Source organism: Mus caroli, unplaced genomic scaffold (assembly GCF_978045245.1).
Source record: "Mus caroli unplaced genomic scaffold, Mus_caroli_1 scaffold_12, whole genome shotgun sequence".
Taxonomy (NCBI): Eukaryota; Metazoa; Chordata; class Mammalia; order Rodentia; family Muridae; genus Mus; species Mus caroli.
In genome coordinates this window covers 26,098,852-26,116,461 of record NW_028227267.1, presented here as the reverse complement: position 1 = coordinate 26,116,461, position 17,610 = coordinate 26,098,852, and the positions used below count along the sequence as shown (strand labels likewise).

General features: G+C 47.3%; 1 protein-coding gene across 3 annotated transcripts in view; it reads left to right on the top strand.

Moving 5' to 3' along the window:
* The window catches only part of Wdfy4 (WDFY family member 4), a 219,146-nt gene that overhangs the window by 28,754 nt on the left and 172,782 nt on the right, over nucleotides 1-17,610 (top strand). For all 3 annotated transcript variants that reach the window (XM_085828543.1, XM_029469142.2, XM_085828542.1), the window contains exons 4-11: nucleotides 992-1,098; nucleotides 2,442-2,576; nucleotides 3,367-3,556; nucleotides 5,542-5,731; nucleotides 8,091-8,248; nucleotides 9,767-10,219; nucleotides 12,727-12,831; nucleotides 14,438-14,628. In XM_085828543.1, coding sequence (XP_085684669.1) covers nucleotides 992-1,098; nucleotides 2,442-2,576; nucleotides 3,367-3,556; nucleotides 5,542-5,731; nucleotides 8,091-8,248; nucleotides 9,767-10,219; nucleotides 12,727-12,831; nucleotides 14,438-14,628 — 1,529 coding nt within the window. The remainder of the gene's footprint in view (nucleotides 1-991; nucleotides 1,099-2,441; nucleotides 2,577-3,366; nucleotides 3,557-5,541; nucleotides 5,732-8,090; nucleotides 8,249-9,766; nucleotides 10,220-12,726; nucleotides 12,832-14,437; nucleotides 14,629-17,610) is intronic.

Below are 17,610 nucleotides of genomic sequence, written 5' to 3'. Positions count from 1 at the left end.
CCCCTAATCACATATCATCTGCACAAACAGAAACACACTATCAGTCACACTATACACATAGCACACACTGCACCCCACATAGAAACTATACATAAATATTTACACACAAAAATACACATAGAAGAGACACAGGTCATAAACAGAAAGTATATGTACATATGCAGAATCTCATATAGAGGCACACACAGAACTGTACATCATACATACACATATATAGATACTACTGACAGATACTACATACAAATACATGCATAGAGACACACAGACACAGACAAGCAGAGGCACATAGTCCCTCTCCCTTTCCCTCTCCCCCCCTCTCTCTGTCACTCTCTCTCTCTGTCTCTCTCTCTCTCTCTCTCTCACACACACACACACACACACACACACACACACACACACACACCCCACAGATACACACAGATACACAGATACCCATTCTGGGTATCTGGAGACTGTCCCGGGGTCAGAGAAGGAAGGACCCATATGTTCAGTGGAGAGCTTGGTCTGGTAAAGACACTGAGGCTTGAGAATGCACCTTTTATTGGAATGTCTGATAGGCGTTCTTCCAACCATGTGAACCGGCCCATGGAGGCTGGCTGTGTGTCATGGGGATATGGGCTGAGGGACAGAAGGAATTGCAGGTGGAAGGAAGCTTAAGACTAACATAGCTTGCTGAGTCTTCAGCAGTGTAAGGTGTTGGGTGATACAAAAAGTGAGGTGAAAAGTGGATTGTAGGGGTCCAGTTTTGGAGGCTTAGTTATTACTCATTGCAGTAGGGAACTACGGTGACTTGGGTGGGTAATAAACCCCACCCCCTCCAGGGCTGTTAACCTGGAAGAGAGTCATGTTTGGGACATTCTCATTTAGCCCTGAGGTACATGGGCAAGGAGACATGTGTTCTGCAGCAGGACAGACACATCTTCAGGGAAGAGGAGGTCTTTGGAGCCTCGTGGATAGGATGAGTCACCAACCAGCTTTTGGCATCTTGCAGAGCAAGCCCGGGCTGCAGCTGGGCAGCTACTGCAGTGGAAGAGTGACGCGGATCAGGATGGTAACCTGCTCCTAAAGTCGGTGTATGTGCTCACGGGTACAGACTCGGTGAGTTCCAGGCCTCGCAGGAGTTCCCAGGTGCTCCTTCTCTGTGGACAGGGAGAACTAAGGTCCAGGGTAATGACCTGTCCCCTTTCCTCACAGACTCATAATCAACTCCCTTTTCCCTTTCTGATGATACACATGGACTTCATGGCCTGAGGTTCAGGCTTGAGGCCCTGCCTTCTCAATGGACAAGCTGTGTGTAACCACATGAGAATCAGTTCACTTCTACCACTTGGTTGTATTGTATTTCTGACTTTAGAAGTTGGGAAGAGGGCATCAGATCCCATTACAGATAGTTGTGAGCCACCATGTGGTTGCTGGGAATTAAACTCAGGACCTCTGGAAGAACAGTCAGTGCTCTTAACTGCTGAGCCATCTCTCCAGCCCAGTCAGGCCTCTCTTATATGGTCAGTGTGAGAACATTTATGTCGGAATTTATCAACCACTCCCTACCTGTAAGGGTTAGGTTGGGTGTATCCTGTGCATGGTGCCAATTAGTGATCCCAGGGTCCCTGAGTTGGATTTAGAGATGCATGGAGGCATGGAGAAGGCTGGCTTCCTGTGTAGAAATCTAGTCCATTGCCCCTAGAGCTCCTGCTCTGGGCTCCATGGTGCTTCCAAGTTGGTCCAACTGGAATGAGGTATAACTCTTGGCCCTTGTCCTAAGTGAATTGTGCCCCATGCTGGCTGTGGCTGTGTCCTCTCTTTATGGAAATGAGACTCTTAAGCCTCCTCTTGAGTGGTTGGTAGATGAGAGGCTAGTTTCCTCTTGGGAACCTGACAGTTGGAATCAGCAGCAGAAATGGCCAGAGACCCTTGCAAGACAGGCCAAGAGATGAAGAGGGAATAGGAGGGAGCAAGTGACCTGTAGGGGGCAGCAGCCCTCAGCATAAAGCATCAGGAAGGCATTTGGGTGTTTGTGTGGAGCTGGGCTGCCATAACCTGTCATGGCTCCTCGGGGCAGTTTCACAGACTTATCATAGATGCTAGCTGCAAGGGTAACCCCTGACCTATACTCAAGTGTTTGCCCCTGAGGGGGGACCTGTCTGCTGTCTAAGTGGGGACTTTATGTCCACAGAAGCAGTCGGCCCTGAAGCAGTGAAGGGACAAATTGCCCAAGGAAGTCAAGAAAAGTCAGGGCTCCATTAAAGGGGAGGGAGCGCATCACCTTACAGAGGAGCAGAAGACCATAGGTGGGTCCCACGATCACAAACATTTCCCAATTGAGGACATGGAATGCAGAGAGGGGAAGTGGATTGCCTACAGTTCTACAGATGTGGGGCTTGATGCATGTCAGAGTTCCCGCTGCCTGTGGTTACCTGTGTGTGACTTACTTTCCCCTCTAGGAGACACTGGGCAGAGTGGTGGATTCAGGGCTTCCGGCCCTGCTCCTTCAGTGCCTGTATCTCTTCTTCGCTTTTCCTGTGGAAAAGGATGAGCTTTTGGAGAGTGATGTTCAAGGGCAGAGGATGTTTGTGCAGGTGAGCTAGCAGGACCCGACCCCTGACCCCCTTCCCTGAGCTTGCTCTGCAAGGGCCAGACTCTTCTCTCAGTCATAGTTCCCAAGCACCTTGACCTTTCCAGGAACGGTTTTCCATCTCCACTCTGCAACGTCGGGGTTGGCTGCAAGATGATTTTTCTCCCTTGTTCTCTTTGGGGCATTTATGTAGCAACATCTTCATTCCCCTGTGCTCTCTGTGAAGAGTGGCGTCCTTCCCCAACGTGGCTCCCCTCCTGCCCCAGCCCCTGTTTCCTTCCACCTTTGCTCTCAAGATCCACCTCCTCCCTGGCCTCTGGATGTGCCTTTCTTTGGGTCTTTCCCCTATGTCCCACTTGGAAAATTGGAGCCAACAATTTCCCCAGTCACATGCCACTTGATACATCACTTCTGAGAAGTGTGTGACATCACACAGTGATGTCACTCATCACTGTGTGAGCACCATCACTAGGTGATGTCATCCGTCACAGTGTGAGCAGCATAGGGCACCGGCACACAGACCGAGATGGTTGTTCACGACCCACCCAGTGGGACCCTCTCGGTATGCTCAAGAGGCGTTTGCTTTACAGGAAGTTGTGTTTGTAAGTAGAAATGGGATGCTCCTTCCCTAGCTGGCTGTGTGGACAGCACTAGCTGGGGAGGCAGGATGATCATGCACACTAGCCAGTTCCTTCAACTGAGGCATGACTGTCAGAGCTCCAGAGAAGCAGGGAGCAAGCTACTATAGGAGAACCCCTCCTAACCAGAATGTCCTTGTCTTGTATCCCTCCTAGATGTTGTTAAACATTTGCAGCGAGTCTCAGGGTCTGGAGGGACTTCTCTCAGGAAGCGAGCTCCAGTCTCTACTGATCGCCACCACCTGTCTGAGGGAACACAGCTGCTTCTTCTGGAAACAGCCTACCTTCTGTGTGCTGCGGGCGATCTCCAAGGCCCAGAGCCCCAGCGTCATCCAATATCTGCGAAGTAGGTTCCAGGAGACCAGGTGTAGGCTGCAGGTCGCTCAAGGGGTTCCTTTAGCTCAGAGCAAAGCTCAAGGGCCCATTGTCTTTGTCGCCATAAGTGCAGGTTCCTGGAAAGAAGAGATAGACAACTTATTCAGTACAGGATCCTATCTTATGTGGCCCCATTTGTGAAACTGTGAGCATTCTTCCTCTTGATGCTTCACTGGAGGAGGGAGGAAAGGGGGACTCATTTACCACCTGCGGACCCCCACACAGACAGCACGCGGGGCTGGCTTGCTCATTACATCACTACCTTCTTGGAGACAGATGTTGGAATGGGGAAAGTGGAGCTCGAGACAGGTAGAAGATCTTGATAAACTGTTTCTAAACAAGAAGATGTCTGACTCCTGCATCTTAGTGCCTGTGTTAGGGAGCATGTAAGGGGTGAAGGCTAGAGACTCTGTGGGTTCCAGCTCTGCGGAGTGATCCATAGCCATAGAGCTATCCGGTCTGCCTCATCTATAAGGCAGGCAGAATGATAGTGTTGCTTGCCTTGCATTGCCTTGGTTTCCAGGGGGTGTTGACATATATGCATACATACATACTTGACACACATGTACACGTACATGACACACACGCACACATACATGACATACATGCACACATATATGACACACATGAATACATACATGACATACATGCAGTGCCTCTAGTCTACAGCACTTGGCCTCTGCATCTCATCCAACACTTGGGTTTTATTCGAAATGAAATGTTCTGTGAGTCAATCACATTAGCTACCTCGGGGGCCCTCCTTAGCATCCACTGCCACTGCAGGACCCAGATAATGCTTCAGATAAGCATGGAGACCTCTGAGGCTGCACAGCTTTAAAAAGGACATGTTAAGGCTTGTGTTTATCTCTACTCACCTCCCATCCCCCCTGCCCACCATCTCAGCTCTCCCGGATGGGCACAGCAGTCATCTTGAAACACAACATTTCTCTTCTTGGGTTGATGCCACAGAATGGGCTCTCATATGGGTTTCTGGGCTGCCATTATCACCTGCATGTTCACAAATACGTGCCCTGTGATCTGTCTTCTTTTAATCTACTAGTTAGAATTGAGAAAGCACCACATGATTCTTTTCTTACTGTAAATCAGCCCCTGGAGGAGACACCATGGGGCTCAAAGGGCTCACTTCAGGCTCTTCTGAGTCCTTCACAGCTGAGAGTCTGATCCTGCATCCTCTTGGTTCCCACTTTTGCAACTTTCCTGCCACTTAAAAGAGTCTCCAGTCTGAGGGCATCCCTCTTCTGACTTGTATCTTTCTTTGACTTCCCACCATTCCAGGTGATGAGAGAGAGAGCGAGAGCGAGAGAGAGCGAGAGCGAGAGCGAGAGCGAGAGCGAGAGAGAGAGAGAGAGAGAGAGAGAGAGAGAGAGAGAGAGAGAGAAAGGGAAGGAGGAAGGGAGGGAGGAAGGAAGAAATGGCAGGTTTTTCATGAATAGAGCCCACCTTCTCCTTTCCCCACAGCTCTGGCCTCTGTTTGAGTGCCCTGGCTTCTTGAGTTTCTGAAACATCCGCTCTGCTGCCTTCCACCTCTGGACTCACCCACTGTTCCTTCCTAGGACTTCTCCTCAAGCTGATTTTTTTTCTCAACTTTCCATGCTTGGCTCCATGATGCTTCTTAAGGCTCTCCCCAGTGCTCTGGCCTTACATGGCATCTCAGTATTTAGAGCCCGGGTTGGGGGGCAGGGCTCTCTTACATTCTAGGAAGGAGGAGCTAAGAGACTGCCCCACCCCCACCCATGTCAGCTGCTCTCAGGATGGCACCTGTCGCAGGGATTCGATTCTTGAATCTAAGAGCCTACAGAAAATAGCCTCAAAGTATAATCCCGCAAGTCTTGCTGTGCAAGTTCAAGTGGAAGTAGATGGTGGGGAGAGCGAGGAGCAGCAGCAGCAGATCCCGCTGCTTCCTGGCTCAGCAGGGCCGTGCTTCCCCTCCCACAGCTGCGGACTGTGTCCGGCTCTCAGTTCAGAACCTCTCCAAGTTGGCAGACACTCTCCCCGCGCCGGAGGTGAGCGAGGCTGTGAGCCTCATCCTGAACTTTGTGAGAGACTCCTACCCCATCTCCTCTGCGCTGCTCCTGGAGTTTGAGAACGGGGAGGGTTACCCTCTTCTCCTCAAGGTACTGCTGCGGTAAGTTGTGGGGCTTGGTGAGAGGGGAGAGAAACAGCACCCCTCAAGCTGTGGGGCTCAGAATCATCTTGCAGCTTTGGTGGAAGAGAGATAGCAAGAGTGTTTAAGCGTGTGTTATGAAGTTCAAGGCTCCTAAGAGCATGGCTAGTAAGACCCCCTTCCTGGTAGCAGTAACTGAACGTGCAGATAGATGTAGGAAGGCCTTCTTTAGGGAATCAATGAGTGACCATAATAGCCACTTCATCAAGTCCACCAAGTGGCAAACACCATCAGCGTGTTCCACCTCGTAGAGCTCATGTGCCTCTCAGAATCCTTCCGCGATCTGTTGGTGTTTACCCTGCCTCAGTGTTTGGAGGGCTGTGTGGGAACCGTGCGCCAACCTTAGCTCTCCACCACTGTCAGAACTGATAGGTAACCACCCAATAAAGCTGTCCTTTGACTTGTTCTGCTCCACACCATCGCAAATCCACCAGAAGGACTAAGTACACACCATTACAGAAGGGCTAAGTACCGTAGTCTAGGGAAACGCCAGTTTGGGAATGCATTTCAGCAAGTTTCCTTCCTTTGGCTACTTCACATGTCTGCCCCCTGCTTGTAGTTTCTGAGATCAACTCTCATCTGAAGGTCTCTCTCAGACCCACAAATTGTGGAAAAGACACTGTGTATCTGGGGCTGGACCAAATTTTTATTCTGGCTTATTGTATTCAGGGGATGGGTGCCTAGGTATTAGCATGGGCACTAGATGGAAATAAAAGAAATCCTTTTGTGGCCCAAACTCTTTCACTTAAATTGAGGAAGCTGCTTCAGGGCAAGGCTAGGCATATTCTTTTGGACTTTGCTTGGCTTCTCCTCAATGGAGTGGACCTTAGCGATGTCTTTTGAAGATGCATGAGGCATGACCGATGCATGCCTCAGATACACTGGAGATGATTTGGATGAGAGAAGCTGAAGGCTGTCGATGCAGAGTCTATTTCAAAGGAGGCATCCTTCAAAAGGGTGCTAAGAATAAGTGTTTCTTTGGGTATATACCATCATTGCACAGTAAGCAGCCTGGCTAGTGGCCAGATGACTGTGCCCACTGTGGTGCCCTGGGTAGCATTTTCTACAAGTTTCTTCTGGTCGATGGATGGGCATTAGGTTTCTTATAGAAGACAGTGTGAGGAAGCGGCTGCTTGGCTCAATCCCTTCTTGTCTGCCTTCCCAGGAGCCATGCTTCATTCACTCCTGATCTGAGAAGGCAAGAGCTGGACAGAGACTCCAGGGCCCCTCTGCCCTGTAAGCAGAGCAAAGTATCAGATAAACTCTGGAGGTATCAGCCATAGGCGAGGCATGAGAAAGACGACAGAAATGTACATGTCCACCACAGGCTAGGTGTGAGGAAGACTACAGAAATGCACATCTTTCCCATGCGGTCTGAGTTTTCTTTTTCCTTCTAGGAAATATCGAATCTTCCATTCTGGGGGTGCCCTTTGCTCTGTGAACCCCTTAAATTCATGCCTTTTGGGAATCCAGCCACAGAAAGCAGCCTTCCTCTAAACAGGGCTTTGGTCTTTCACAGGTTCCTCTGTGTAGCAGTCTCTGCTTACTGACAGAGAGTGGTCTGCTCTGAAGAGCTCCAGTGGGCATGTGCAATACAAATCTTACAGAATCTGATGCATACATACTGATAATCAATGTTGAATTTGTAAATTGGGAACAGTAAGAGGCTAATAACAATAGTTAATAGCAAAATTCAATATTTATATATGTAGCCATATTATAACAAATTAGTTTAAGGCATGATTTTTTTAATTTCTGGAATTCTTTTCTGATCTCCCTCTCCTTCTCAGTGTGTGTGTTTAGAAATGTCATTTTATTTTATATTATATTTTATTTTGATAAGGTCTCATGTAACTCACATAACTCAGGATGGTCTCAAGCTCTATATATTATCAAGAATGATCTTGATACTCCTGTACACAGCTTTCGAATTCTAAGATTATGGGTAAACATCACCACGACTGGTCCTTTGCAGTATTAGGGATCCAAACCAGGTCCCTCTGAATACTAGACAAGCACTTTATCAAGCAACCTACACCCAAGTTCCAGTTGCTGGAGGCCACAGATGACTAATGGCAATGGAAGTTACAGAGCACACACATGATGAGAGGGAACTTTTGGGGGTCAGAGAGATGACTCAGTGGTTAAGAACCTATGCCACTGTGGAGGGCCAGTTTCAGTCCCAAACACCTACATGGTGGCTTACAACCACCAGTAACTTCAGTTTGGGGAGCTCTAGCATCCTCTTCTGGCCTCTGTGAGGAGCACTGTACACACACATAGCTGTTCCATCCAGGAGCTGACCCTGTTTGTCCTGCAGGTATAACGGGCTGACCCAGGGTGTGGTGGAACCCCATCTGGAGGAGCTCATCGAGCTGGTGATGTGGCTGACAACCTGTGGGAGGTCAGAGCTGAAGGTGTTTGACAGCGTCACTTATCCTCAGCTTGAAGGCTTCAAGTTCCATCAGGAGGCTTCTGGTGGGTCCTCACTGTGTCTCCAGGTAACTGGAGAGCCAGTATGATGTCCTGACCAGGCTATGCTGGTCTCTGAGTCCATTTGCATTTGTCATAAGGTCTGAGGCTTCTGACCTTTGGAGACATGACCTAGGCCCATGGATATTAGATCTTCCCTTAATCTACTTTCTACCTGTGCAATTTCGGCTTTGCACAAAAAAGTTCATTTTGTGTGGCAAGTGGAGGAAATATTGCTTAACAGAGGCTGAACCCTTATCAAGTAAGGGAGGCAGCCTCTGGAATTCCACCCCTGTCTAGGGGTGACTTAGCCTGTACCATCTGCTTGTGTAATGGAGAGTGATGAGCCTGACTCAGCCACCTAGGCTCAGAGTCAGTGGATTTTTCTTCCTAGGATGCTGAACATGAACTGAGAATACCAGTGGGCACACTGATGCTTTCTGAGCAGCAGGTGCTCTGCCCCCTACTGGGTGCTAATGTGAACAACTAGTGTCAGCTCTAAAACCTTCTGCAGAGACTGCCACACATATATCAAACCACAGGCTGCTTGACTGGCACATGCCTTGCCTCGAGTGGGTCTGTCAGGAATCCTGCTGAGGGAATTTTTGAAGGCTAAGTGTGAGTCATCTAGGTTGAAAGGAGAGGGAAGAGTTTGAAGGAACAAAGTACCAAGTGGGGAAGAAACAGTGGTCTGAGACAGCTGGGTAGATCTGGAGATGCTAGCCGGGGTAGGAAGTTAGGAGCTGTGGGGAGAGGCAGGAGCTGTAATGCTGCAAGCACCAGCTAGAGAAGAGTGTTAGGCAGAACCTAGACAAAGAGGATCAGAGATGGCTGGCAGCAGAGAGCCTCAAAGTTTTAGCAAATCCAAGGCAGAAATACATACAGGCAGGAGCTTTGAACCAGGTATTCTGGGGTGAGAGACAATAAGGGTAGAAGAGAAAGCCCACTGGTCAATGAAGGTGCATCCTTTCCGCTGTCTAGATGGAAATCTGACTTTGAACAGCCATCTACAGCATCACTTGATTCTAGTTGATAAACCCCAAATCTCCTGGTCCAGCTTTGTTCTGTGGAAACATAAGGTGGACCAATCATCTATCTCGATTTTAGCAAGGAGAAACTGGTTGGATTATTTCTGATAACATATGTTTATCTACCTCAGTAGACCCCCCAAATCCTCAAGGAATGCTTAAGGTGTAGCCACAAACAGGGCAGTTAGTGAGACTCTTGCTTCCTTTTTTTCCCCGTGCTGCCCCTCGGAAACCCTGTGTGGCTCTTGCCCTCATGAGCACGCTTTGGTTCAGAGTTGTCATGACTGGAAAGCTTAGTCAGTTGCCAGTCTTTGGAATGCAGATGCAGCCCTTTCCCCGTCATAGTGGCTGAAGATTCCTAGATGTCTAAGATGTGCACTTACAGGAACTAAACAAGAGAATCATTACATGCTGAACCCTTGTGATAGCTCAAGGATGTATTTCTAGACAGGCCGGCAGGGAGCTAACTTGCAGAACTCTTGCTTTTCCTCCCCAGGAGTGACTGTTAAGAATCTCCAGGCCTTCCAGGTCCTGCAGAATCTTTTCCACAGAGCCAGTGATTCTGTCCTTTGCATTCAAGTGCTTTTGGCCATCAAGACCATGTGGGCCTGGAATCCTCGCAATTTCTTCCTGCTGGAGTGGACCCTGCAACCCATCTCACAGTTTGCAGAGATCATTCCCCTGAAGCCAACCCCAGTGCAGGAGCACTTTTTCCAGCTGTTGGAGACTCTGGTGTTCAAGCTGCTCTATGTGCCTCACGAGGTCCTGGCTAAGGTGCAGCGTCTGATCAAGGAGAGCTCGGAGCTCTCCTGTACCCTTGTGGCCTTGCGGAGCATCCTCAGGATCACAGCCAGTGACCGGCTCTTCACAGACATCTTCCGGGACTCGGGACTACTAGGTCTGCTGCTGTCCCAGCTACGGAAACAGGCCAAGATCATGAGGAAGTCAGGTGTGACTTCAGAGGGGTGGGCAAATGGGCTGAGGTCATTGCTATTCAGGCTGGGCCAATCTGACCACCTTGCAGGGTAACAGAGAGTGCGAATGTGTGGCTCATATTGTGATGGATAGACAAAAGAGCTCTGGGGTTATAGCTTCACAAAGAACAGGCAGTCTCCAAGTCTTACCCAGAGATGAGAGAGACAGACACCACTTTATGTGAACTTCAGGAATGGACTCATGGAATTCTTAAGTTACTCCTCACTGGGTATAGAGATGAAACCCACCAGGGGACTGTGATCCCTCAGTAAAGCAAAGGGGTACTGGGGGCCTGCAGAGACCTAGGCTTTGAAGGTGCTTGTGGGGTTTGCTGAAGTATGACCTGTGGTCTCCTATCTTGTGGAACTCCCAGAGTGGAGTTCCAGAGTCCTGCTGACCCAGCATGCCTCTCAGTCCAAATGACCTATACACCTGCTTTACTGTGCCCCACACTTTGCATAGAGCTTTGAGATCCTCACCTCCTGTGATTTTCAAATAGAAACAAGGCACAAAGTCTCTTTCCTCTGTTCCTCTTGGTTTGCTCAACTCTGTCACTTCCTGCTGCCTTTGGGAGACCAGCCTGGAGGTGGGGCAGCAGGACACAGGGATCTAGCTGCCTACCTTATGCCTCCCTGCCTTTCCCTTCTCTCCTTCCCTTTTGCTGCACTGGCAGGACAAGCCTAGGAGCTCCTCCCAGCCACCAAATGCTTTTGGAATTCTACTCCAGACTTTAGTCAACACTGCTAATGTGTCTGTATTCTGCTTCTTGGAAAGGAAGAAGCTGAGGGAGAGCATGTTAATGTGAGAGCTTGTCAGCCTCAGCTGGAAACATAGTTGTGCTGTAAGCAGGGCAGTCTTCTGCTGTCAACTCACTTCTATGAGACCATTTCTCCCCTGTAAAACGACAGTGGCTATGACACAGGCCCCATAGGAATGAAGGGAAAGGCACCCACTGTTGGGTGTGGCACATAACAGGTGTCCAGGAATTCCTGCACACGTTAACACTATCATTTCAATATTGCTCTGAGGGAGGTTGAGCCTAGGCATCTTCAGGAGTTCTGGAAGGAACAGTGTCCAACCCAGAATGTTTGCAAATAGGGTGAGGACTTAGGACAATGTGTTTCCAGCATACTTTCCTCTGTCTAGGCCTTTAGAGAGACCAAGCCTTGGAGTAGGTGGCTCTGTACTTCTTCCTCTTGCTTGGTAGTTTTGGACTATTTTCTTGTTACTATAACAAAGTAGTTATAGTAACAGACTGCAGACTAGAAAATTTATAAAGAATAGAAGTTTACTTGCAGTCCAATGAGCTACCACAGAGCTATCTTCCCAAATAGAAGTTTATTTGGCTTATGGTTCTGGAGGTTGGGGAGTCCAGGGTCATGGTGCCAGCATATGGAGAAGGTCTTGTTGCTCTAGTACAATACAGCAAAGATCATCACTCGGTGAGACAGAGCAATTCTGCCAGTTTATATACTCCTCCTCATGATGTCATCCAATGCCAATTATGTCCCGAGGACGTACCTGCAAATACCATTACTGTGTGAGTTAGAGATTACATTCCCAGCACAGGGCTTCGGGGGAACCATTTCAACCATAGCTAACTTCTTGCCTCCAATCCTCTTCTGCATGAAGTTAACACAGCAGCTCCCTTGGTTTCCTTGTGTTTACAGGGGAGTCAGTACACAGCACCCTAGACAGAAAATGCCTTTCAACAACTTAATGTCGGGATCCACTTTTCGATCTGACCCCAGGCTTATGACCATTCCCAGAAGAGTTTAGCTTTTTCTGTGAGCTAATGTTTCCAGTTTTCCTTTGCGCTTTGAATTTTTAAATGTGACCTATTGATTCTTACGCACGCTGTGTCTGGTAAATAAATTCTTCTTGTTCTCGTTCATTTACTGGTTCTTAATGCTCCAAATCGAAGCTCAATTCTCAATTTGTTTTGGTACTTCTGCAGCACTGGGTATCAGAGTGGATTTAAGCAGCCTGGCTTGGGCCTCAAGGATCTAGTGGCCCGTCTGTCTGTCCCAGAGTCCCTTGAGTCGCTTCTTAGCTCAGCGAAGGAGCTGGCAGTTGTTCCTTCTAGACATGAGTGTCAGGTTAGAAGGGGAAGGTCAGGGCTGATTTGGCATTAAGAGGAGAGTGCTTCTTTCAGAGGGGCTGTTGCAACAGGCTCATCGGCTTCACCTGGGGCCATGTTAAATACAAGACTTACCTGGTCTCATTCAAAGTCTAAACCAGCAGACCTGAGCAAGGGGCTCCACAGTCTTTTGGATGTCCAGATTTCTGATGTGCTCAAGCTGGAGAACCAGTGAGGTTAGGGTTTTCAGGGTTGTATCTTCAGAATTGCGGTGTATGCTCCCGTCTAATGGGACGACTGCACTCCCATTTGCCTTAGGAAGGTAGGACCCCAAAGGAGGAGATTGTGGATTGTACCATGCAGACTTAGTACTGATATGTATCGATTCTTAAATGTGGCAGGAAACAAAGAGTGCAGCCCTGATGTGCAGGATCCTGAGAGGGAACTCACCTACGTGATGCTGAGCACTGTGGTCACACTTCTGCAAGGCTCTGTTCGAAATGCAGGTAATGCTAGTTCTAACCTCGCCCTGTCATCTGCAACAGAACATGGACTGTGGTGGCATTCAAGGGACAGTCAGTGTCAGCACGGTGGGGTGGCTAATGTCCATGTGCCAGTTGATGGTGACCGTCCACAAAATTGACACTTTGGTCAATATTGTTAATATTGTATAACAAAGAAATGCTTCATGTAACATTTTCTAAATTAATGAAGCCACAGAACCCCGTTCCCTACTTTCTAAGTATAGAGTACCGGTGTCTTGCTTCATTGCTTTTTATAAACCACAGAGCAAAATCTAAAAACGTTAGTCCCTCATGGTTTTCTTTTACAAAGGGATTCCTTTTCGTGACATGAAGCAGGTGCAATGGGTCCTGTCAACAGGTTTGGTGACTTAGTGCCAAGGGCACTGAAGCCCTCAAAAGGTGACCATGCTAAGTGCAAAAGCCTGTTATTTCACTTTAGCAGGGGGAAAGCCTGCACATTGGTGCCTGGAAGTGCTCGTTAGAGTTCACACTTGTAGGCTGACTCTCAGACATTCGGTGAATAGTAGATGGAGCTCAGGCTCAGAATCTTTCCAGCATGGTTTCACTTAGTGTGGTGTGGCCATGGCTTGAGTGTCACCGCTCAGGACCTGAAGGGCTCGAATCCACAGTAAGCTCTTGGCTCTAGTCAATGCTGAATCTTTACTCAATGAGAATGAATCCACATGCCCATAAGTAGATTCTTTTAATTTTCTCCCCAGGGAAAGACCTGGGAAATTAAATATGTCCCTAATTTAAGTTCTTGTTTACGTTCTATAAACTTTAGGTAGAAGACAGAATTCTAAACCCAACTAAGGGAGTATTCTCAATTGATAGCTGCTGGGAAAGGGAAAAGTGAGTTTTATTTTCACTGGAGTGACAATAGATATATCAAAACACCCAGAGCAGGCCCCATGCTCAGGAATATTGGCCAACAACATCAACAAAAGTCAGGATCTATTTTTAGTGATTTTGTTTTGTTTTGTTTTGTTTTCTGTTTTGCTTTGTTGGGCCTTCTTTGTTTTGTAGAGAAAATATATAAAATTGAGTATGTAGTTAGATGAGTTGGGGAGGGGAGATAATATGATCAAAATATAATGTACATAATTCTCAAAGAGTAGAGAAATCATTGACAAGGAACCATGGCAGAGAGGATAAGAAATTGGTGCAGGTCATGGATTCAGGGATGAGGTTGACCACCCCAGGGCTGTATTACCTAGATTTCGATAAACAACTTTCTTTTTTTCAAAACCATATTATATTGTCATTAACTTTAGGCATTTGGTCATATACTAAGTCCTTTGAATTTATTCTGTCCTATCTTGAACTTTCTCCTATGGGAAGATGTTAGCCAAAGGATTTTTTCTTCCCTGAGATAGAATTCTCGCTAGTGAGGAAATTGGTTTTTCTTCTGAATTCTCTAGCACCCACATTTCTCTTTCCCATGAACCCACTGTGGGTTTACCAGGGACCAAAGAGAGGATCAAGCATAAGGGGCTTGGGGAGTTGAAAGGGGAAGCTTTCCCTGTGGTCAGATTGCAGTGCCAAGGTCCGCCTTTCTCTGCCACTGTCCTGTCTGTCCTGTCCCTAGTTGTCCTAAAAGACCATGGCATGGTGCCCTTCATCAAGATCTTCCTGGATGATGAGTGCTACCGGGGGCCCTCGCTCAGCATCTTGGAGCAGCTCTCAGTCATCAATGCAGAGGAGTACATGAGCATCATTGTGGGAGCTTTGTGTTCGTCCACTCAGGGGGAGCTGCAGCTGAAGCTGGATCTTCTCAAGGTGAGGTCAAGTCCTCCTTTGTGATTGGCTTTCTCAGACCTAGGCGCCAAGCAACTCAGCTTCCTTCATGCACTGGGTCGTTGTGCTGGATAGGGAGATAGTTGTGCCAGGCAGTTTTAGCTGATATAACAAATAAGTCCCATATACTTAGCTGCCTGACATAAATTTCTTGAGACAAGGTCTCAAGATGCTGACTGGCCTTGGACTCATTGTGTGGTCAAGGATGATCTTGAACAAGGAGCTCCTGATCCTCCTGCCTCCACCTCCCAAGTGCTGGGATTCCAAACGTGCATCTCCAAATCTGACCTTAAATTTTTCTTTCTTCCCCTTTTTAAATGATGAATCAATGAAAATTGGGATTGCAATTCAGGAACAGTTGTCATGCAGGAACCTAATTCAGCTGAAAGATAAGGGAAGACGATGGGCTAGGAAGAATGGCATGAGACATCCTCATTCAGGCTGGGAATCAACACACTCTAGCTTCAGTTTTCTTTGGACAGACTTTTCAGCAGGACTTGACCAGCTGCAGGGGGTGATGGGAAATGTAGTCTTTGGCTAGGTAGCAACTACCAGGCACCACTGTAGATCAAGAAAGTGGGTATGAATTAGTAGGGGCTTGACAGGTCCTCTGCTGACTCCACTTATAGAGCATCAACCAATGGCCAGGTCTGGCAAGAGTGCCTGGGATACACATTAGAATGAGACGTAGCCCTTGCTATCTGAAATCGTAGGAACCAGCGTTCATAATACATGAGTGTAGATCACACCTTAGGGAAGGTGGTGGGTGGGTACTCTGGGTAGATACCTGATGGGTACTGGTGGCTGTGGAAAGAGAACGATAAGAGAGGCCAGAGAAGTTTCACTTGGTCTGGGAGCTCACAGAGGAGAGTGTGTGAGCTAGAATGGAAACTAAAGACAGCCAAAGCTGTGGGGGCAGGGACACCAATGGACTAGTGAGGCTGTGTTATCACGTTTGTACAGTAAAGAGAGGTATTTATTTTTGTAATATTGCCAATAATCAAATTATCTTCAAGTAGTCAAAGAAGTATATACAATATTAATTTACCACCCTTTTATAAGTTTTTGCTGTTTTTTCTTTATTCTTTTGTGCCTTTTAAAAAATTCTGTTTTGGGGCTGGGCTGGTGTGGTGGCACATTCCTTTAGTCCCGGCACTCAGGATGCAGTGGAAAGCAAATCTTTGAGTTTAAGACCAATCTGATCTATATAGAGAGGTCCAGGAAAGCCAAACCTGTAAATGTATGGAGACCTTGTGCTTCAACAAGCAAGCAAGCAAGCAAGCAAGTAAACAAGCAAGCAAGCAAGCAAACAAACAAACAGCTACCATTTTAATTAACCAACACATTAATTAACTCGTCTTTTCAATTTTGAGCCTGAATCTTTAATGGCTGAGCAATCAACTGGTAATTAAAAAAAAATTCTCCTTCGTTTCATGCTGTTTGAGCTACAGGACACAAATGTAAATATTCCCTTGTAGATTTAAGCAGAAATTGTCACCTCTCTGTGAGATACAACCCAAAAGAAACATATTCTTGTTTCCTGAGGTTGCCATAGCTGATTACTGAGCAACTTTATAAAAAACACAAAATTGCCCTGACATCTAAACTGAACAGGCTTAACTATATTTCTCTCTCTACTATCCCTTTTTAATGTGAGGAGTGTGGTGTTTGCATCTTTGTGTCTAATTTTCTGCGGAGTCCATGCCAGACATTTGAGGGACTCGCTCCTGTTATCGCATTGCCTAGCCTAAAGTACAAGATAGAGCTACAGCATTCCAAGGGGCTCAAGAGAAAAAAAAACATTATGAACATAATTATACACTTCATGGATGTTGAGATCTCAAGTAATGATTTAACTATGGGGCAAAGAATGAGTGAAGGAGATTACTAATAAACAGAAAAGGAAAGACCAATGTCTTGAAAGATGTATTAGTGCCAAAATGTGAGCTAAGACAAAAACTAATGAGGGCTGGGTGGGACTCTGTGGAAGAGGGCTTGCCCAGCACAAGGGAGGCCCTAGGATCCAATACCTAGCACCAGAGAAAGTAGAGGAATTCATTGAAATTTAGTGCTGGGTAAGACCTGAGTACGAGCTAGTTTTCTCCTGTTTGAAGCAGAAGCATCCAGAGGGCTTCGAAGACCACTTGGTTGCCACTCAAATGATAAGCCTGGCAACCAAGAATGGACCTACTGCTCCACGTGCTCAAGCTTTTGTTGGCAGGATTTGCATGTTCTGATAGGGACAAGGAAGGACCATAGCCAGGACTTTGGTTTTCTATTAGGTACAAAATTATTTCTGATGTTTGTAGTGAAAACCACACAGATCCACAGAGAAGAGAGCTACACTCTGACTGTACTGAGAAACAGAAAGGAGCTTTCTATTCAACGTGGAGAAGAGTGTTCTGTCTTGCTCCGAGTTTGTCTTGTTTACTACGTAGCCCAGAGGCATCTTATTGGAGATCTAGCCCCTGGGTAATAGGGCGGAACTTCTAGAATTAGCAATGCAAAGCCATTATGGTGTTTTACAGATTCAATATAATTTCAGAAACACAGCATCAAGAGAGTTCATAAGGAACGAGCCCTCTGTGAGCTCATTTAACAAAGTCAGAGCCCACAGGCTCTCCTCCCGCCTTCTCCTCACTCCAAGGCTCTGCTGGGCAGTTAGGAGGCCTTAGGAGCTGCTGTCACCCTCAGTGGACTAGGACCACCACACACTGCCGTGCAGTAGGTGGTAGAGAAGGCTGGGTCCACGGAGCCTAGCCCAGATTCAGAGCACATGAGTAGTAGATAGTGAGTGTTTGCTGATATCTGATGTGGGATCTGTGATTGCTTTTAAATCACCCAAGAGCTCCTTGCATCTTTGCAAACATCCATGTGAAGCCAGCTCTCTCTGGCTGGATCACTATTTCAGAAGCTGAAGGCTGGCTGTGCCCAGGGCATTGGGTTTATGTAGGGGGTCAGATA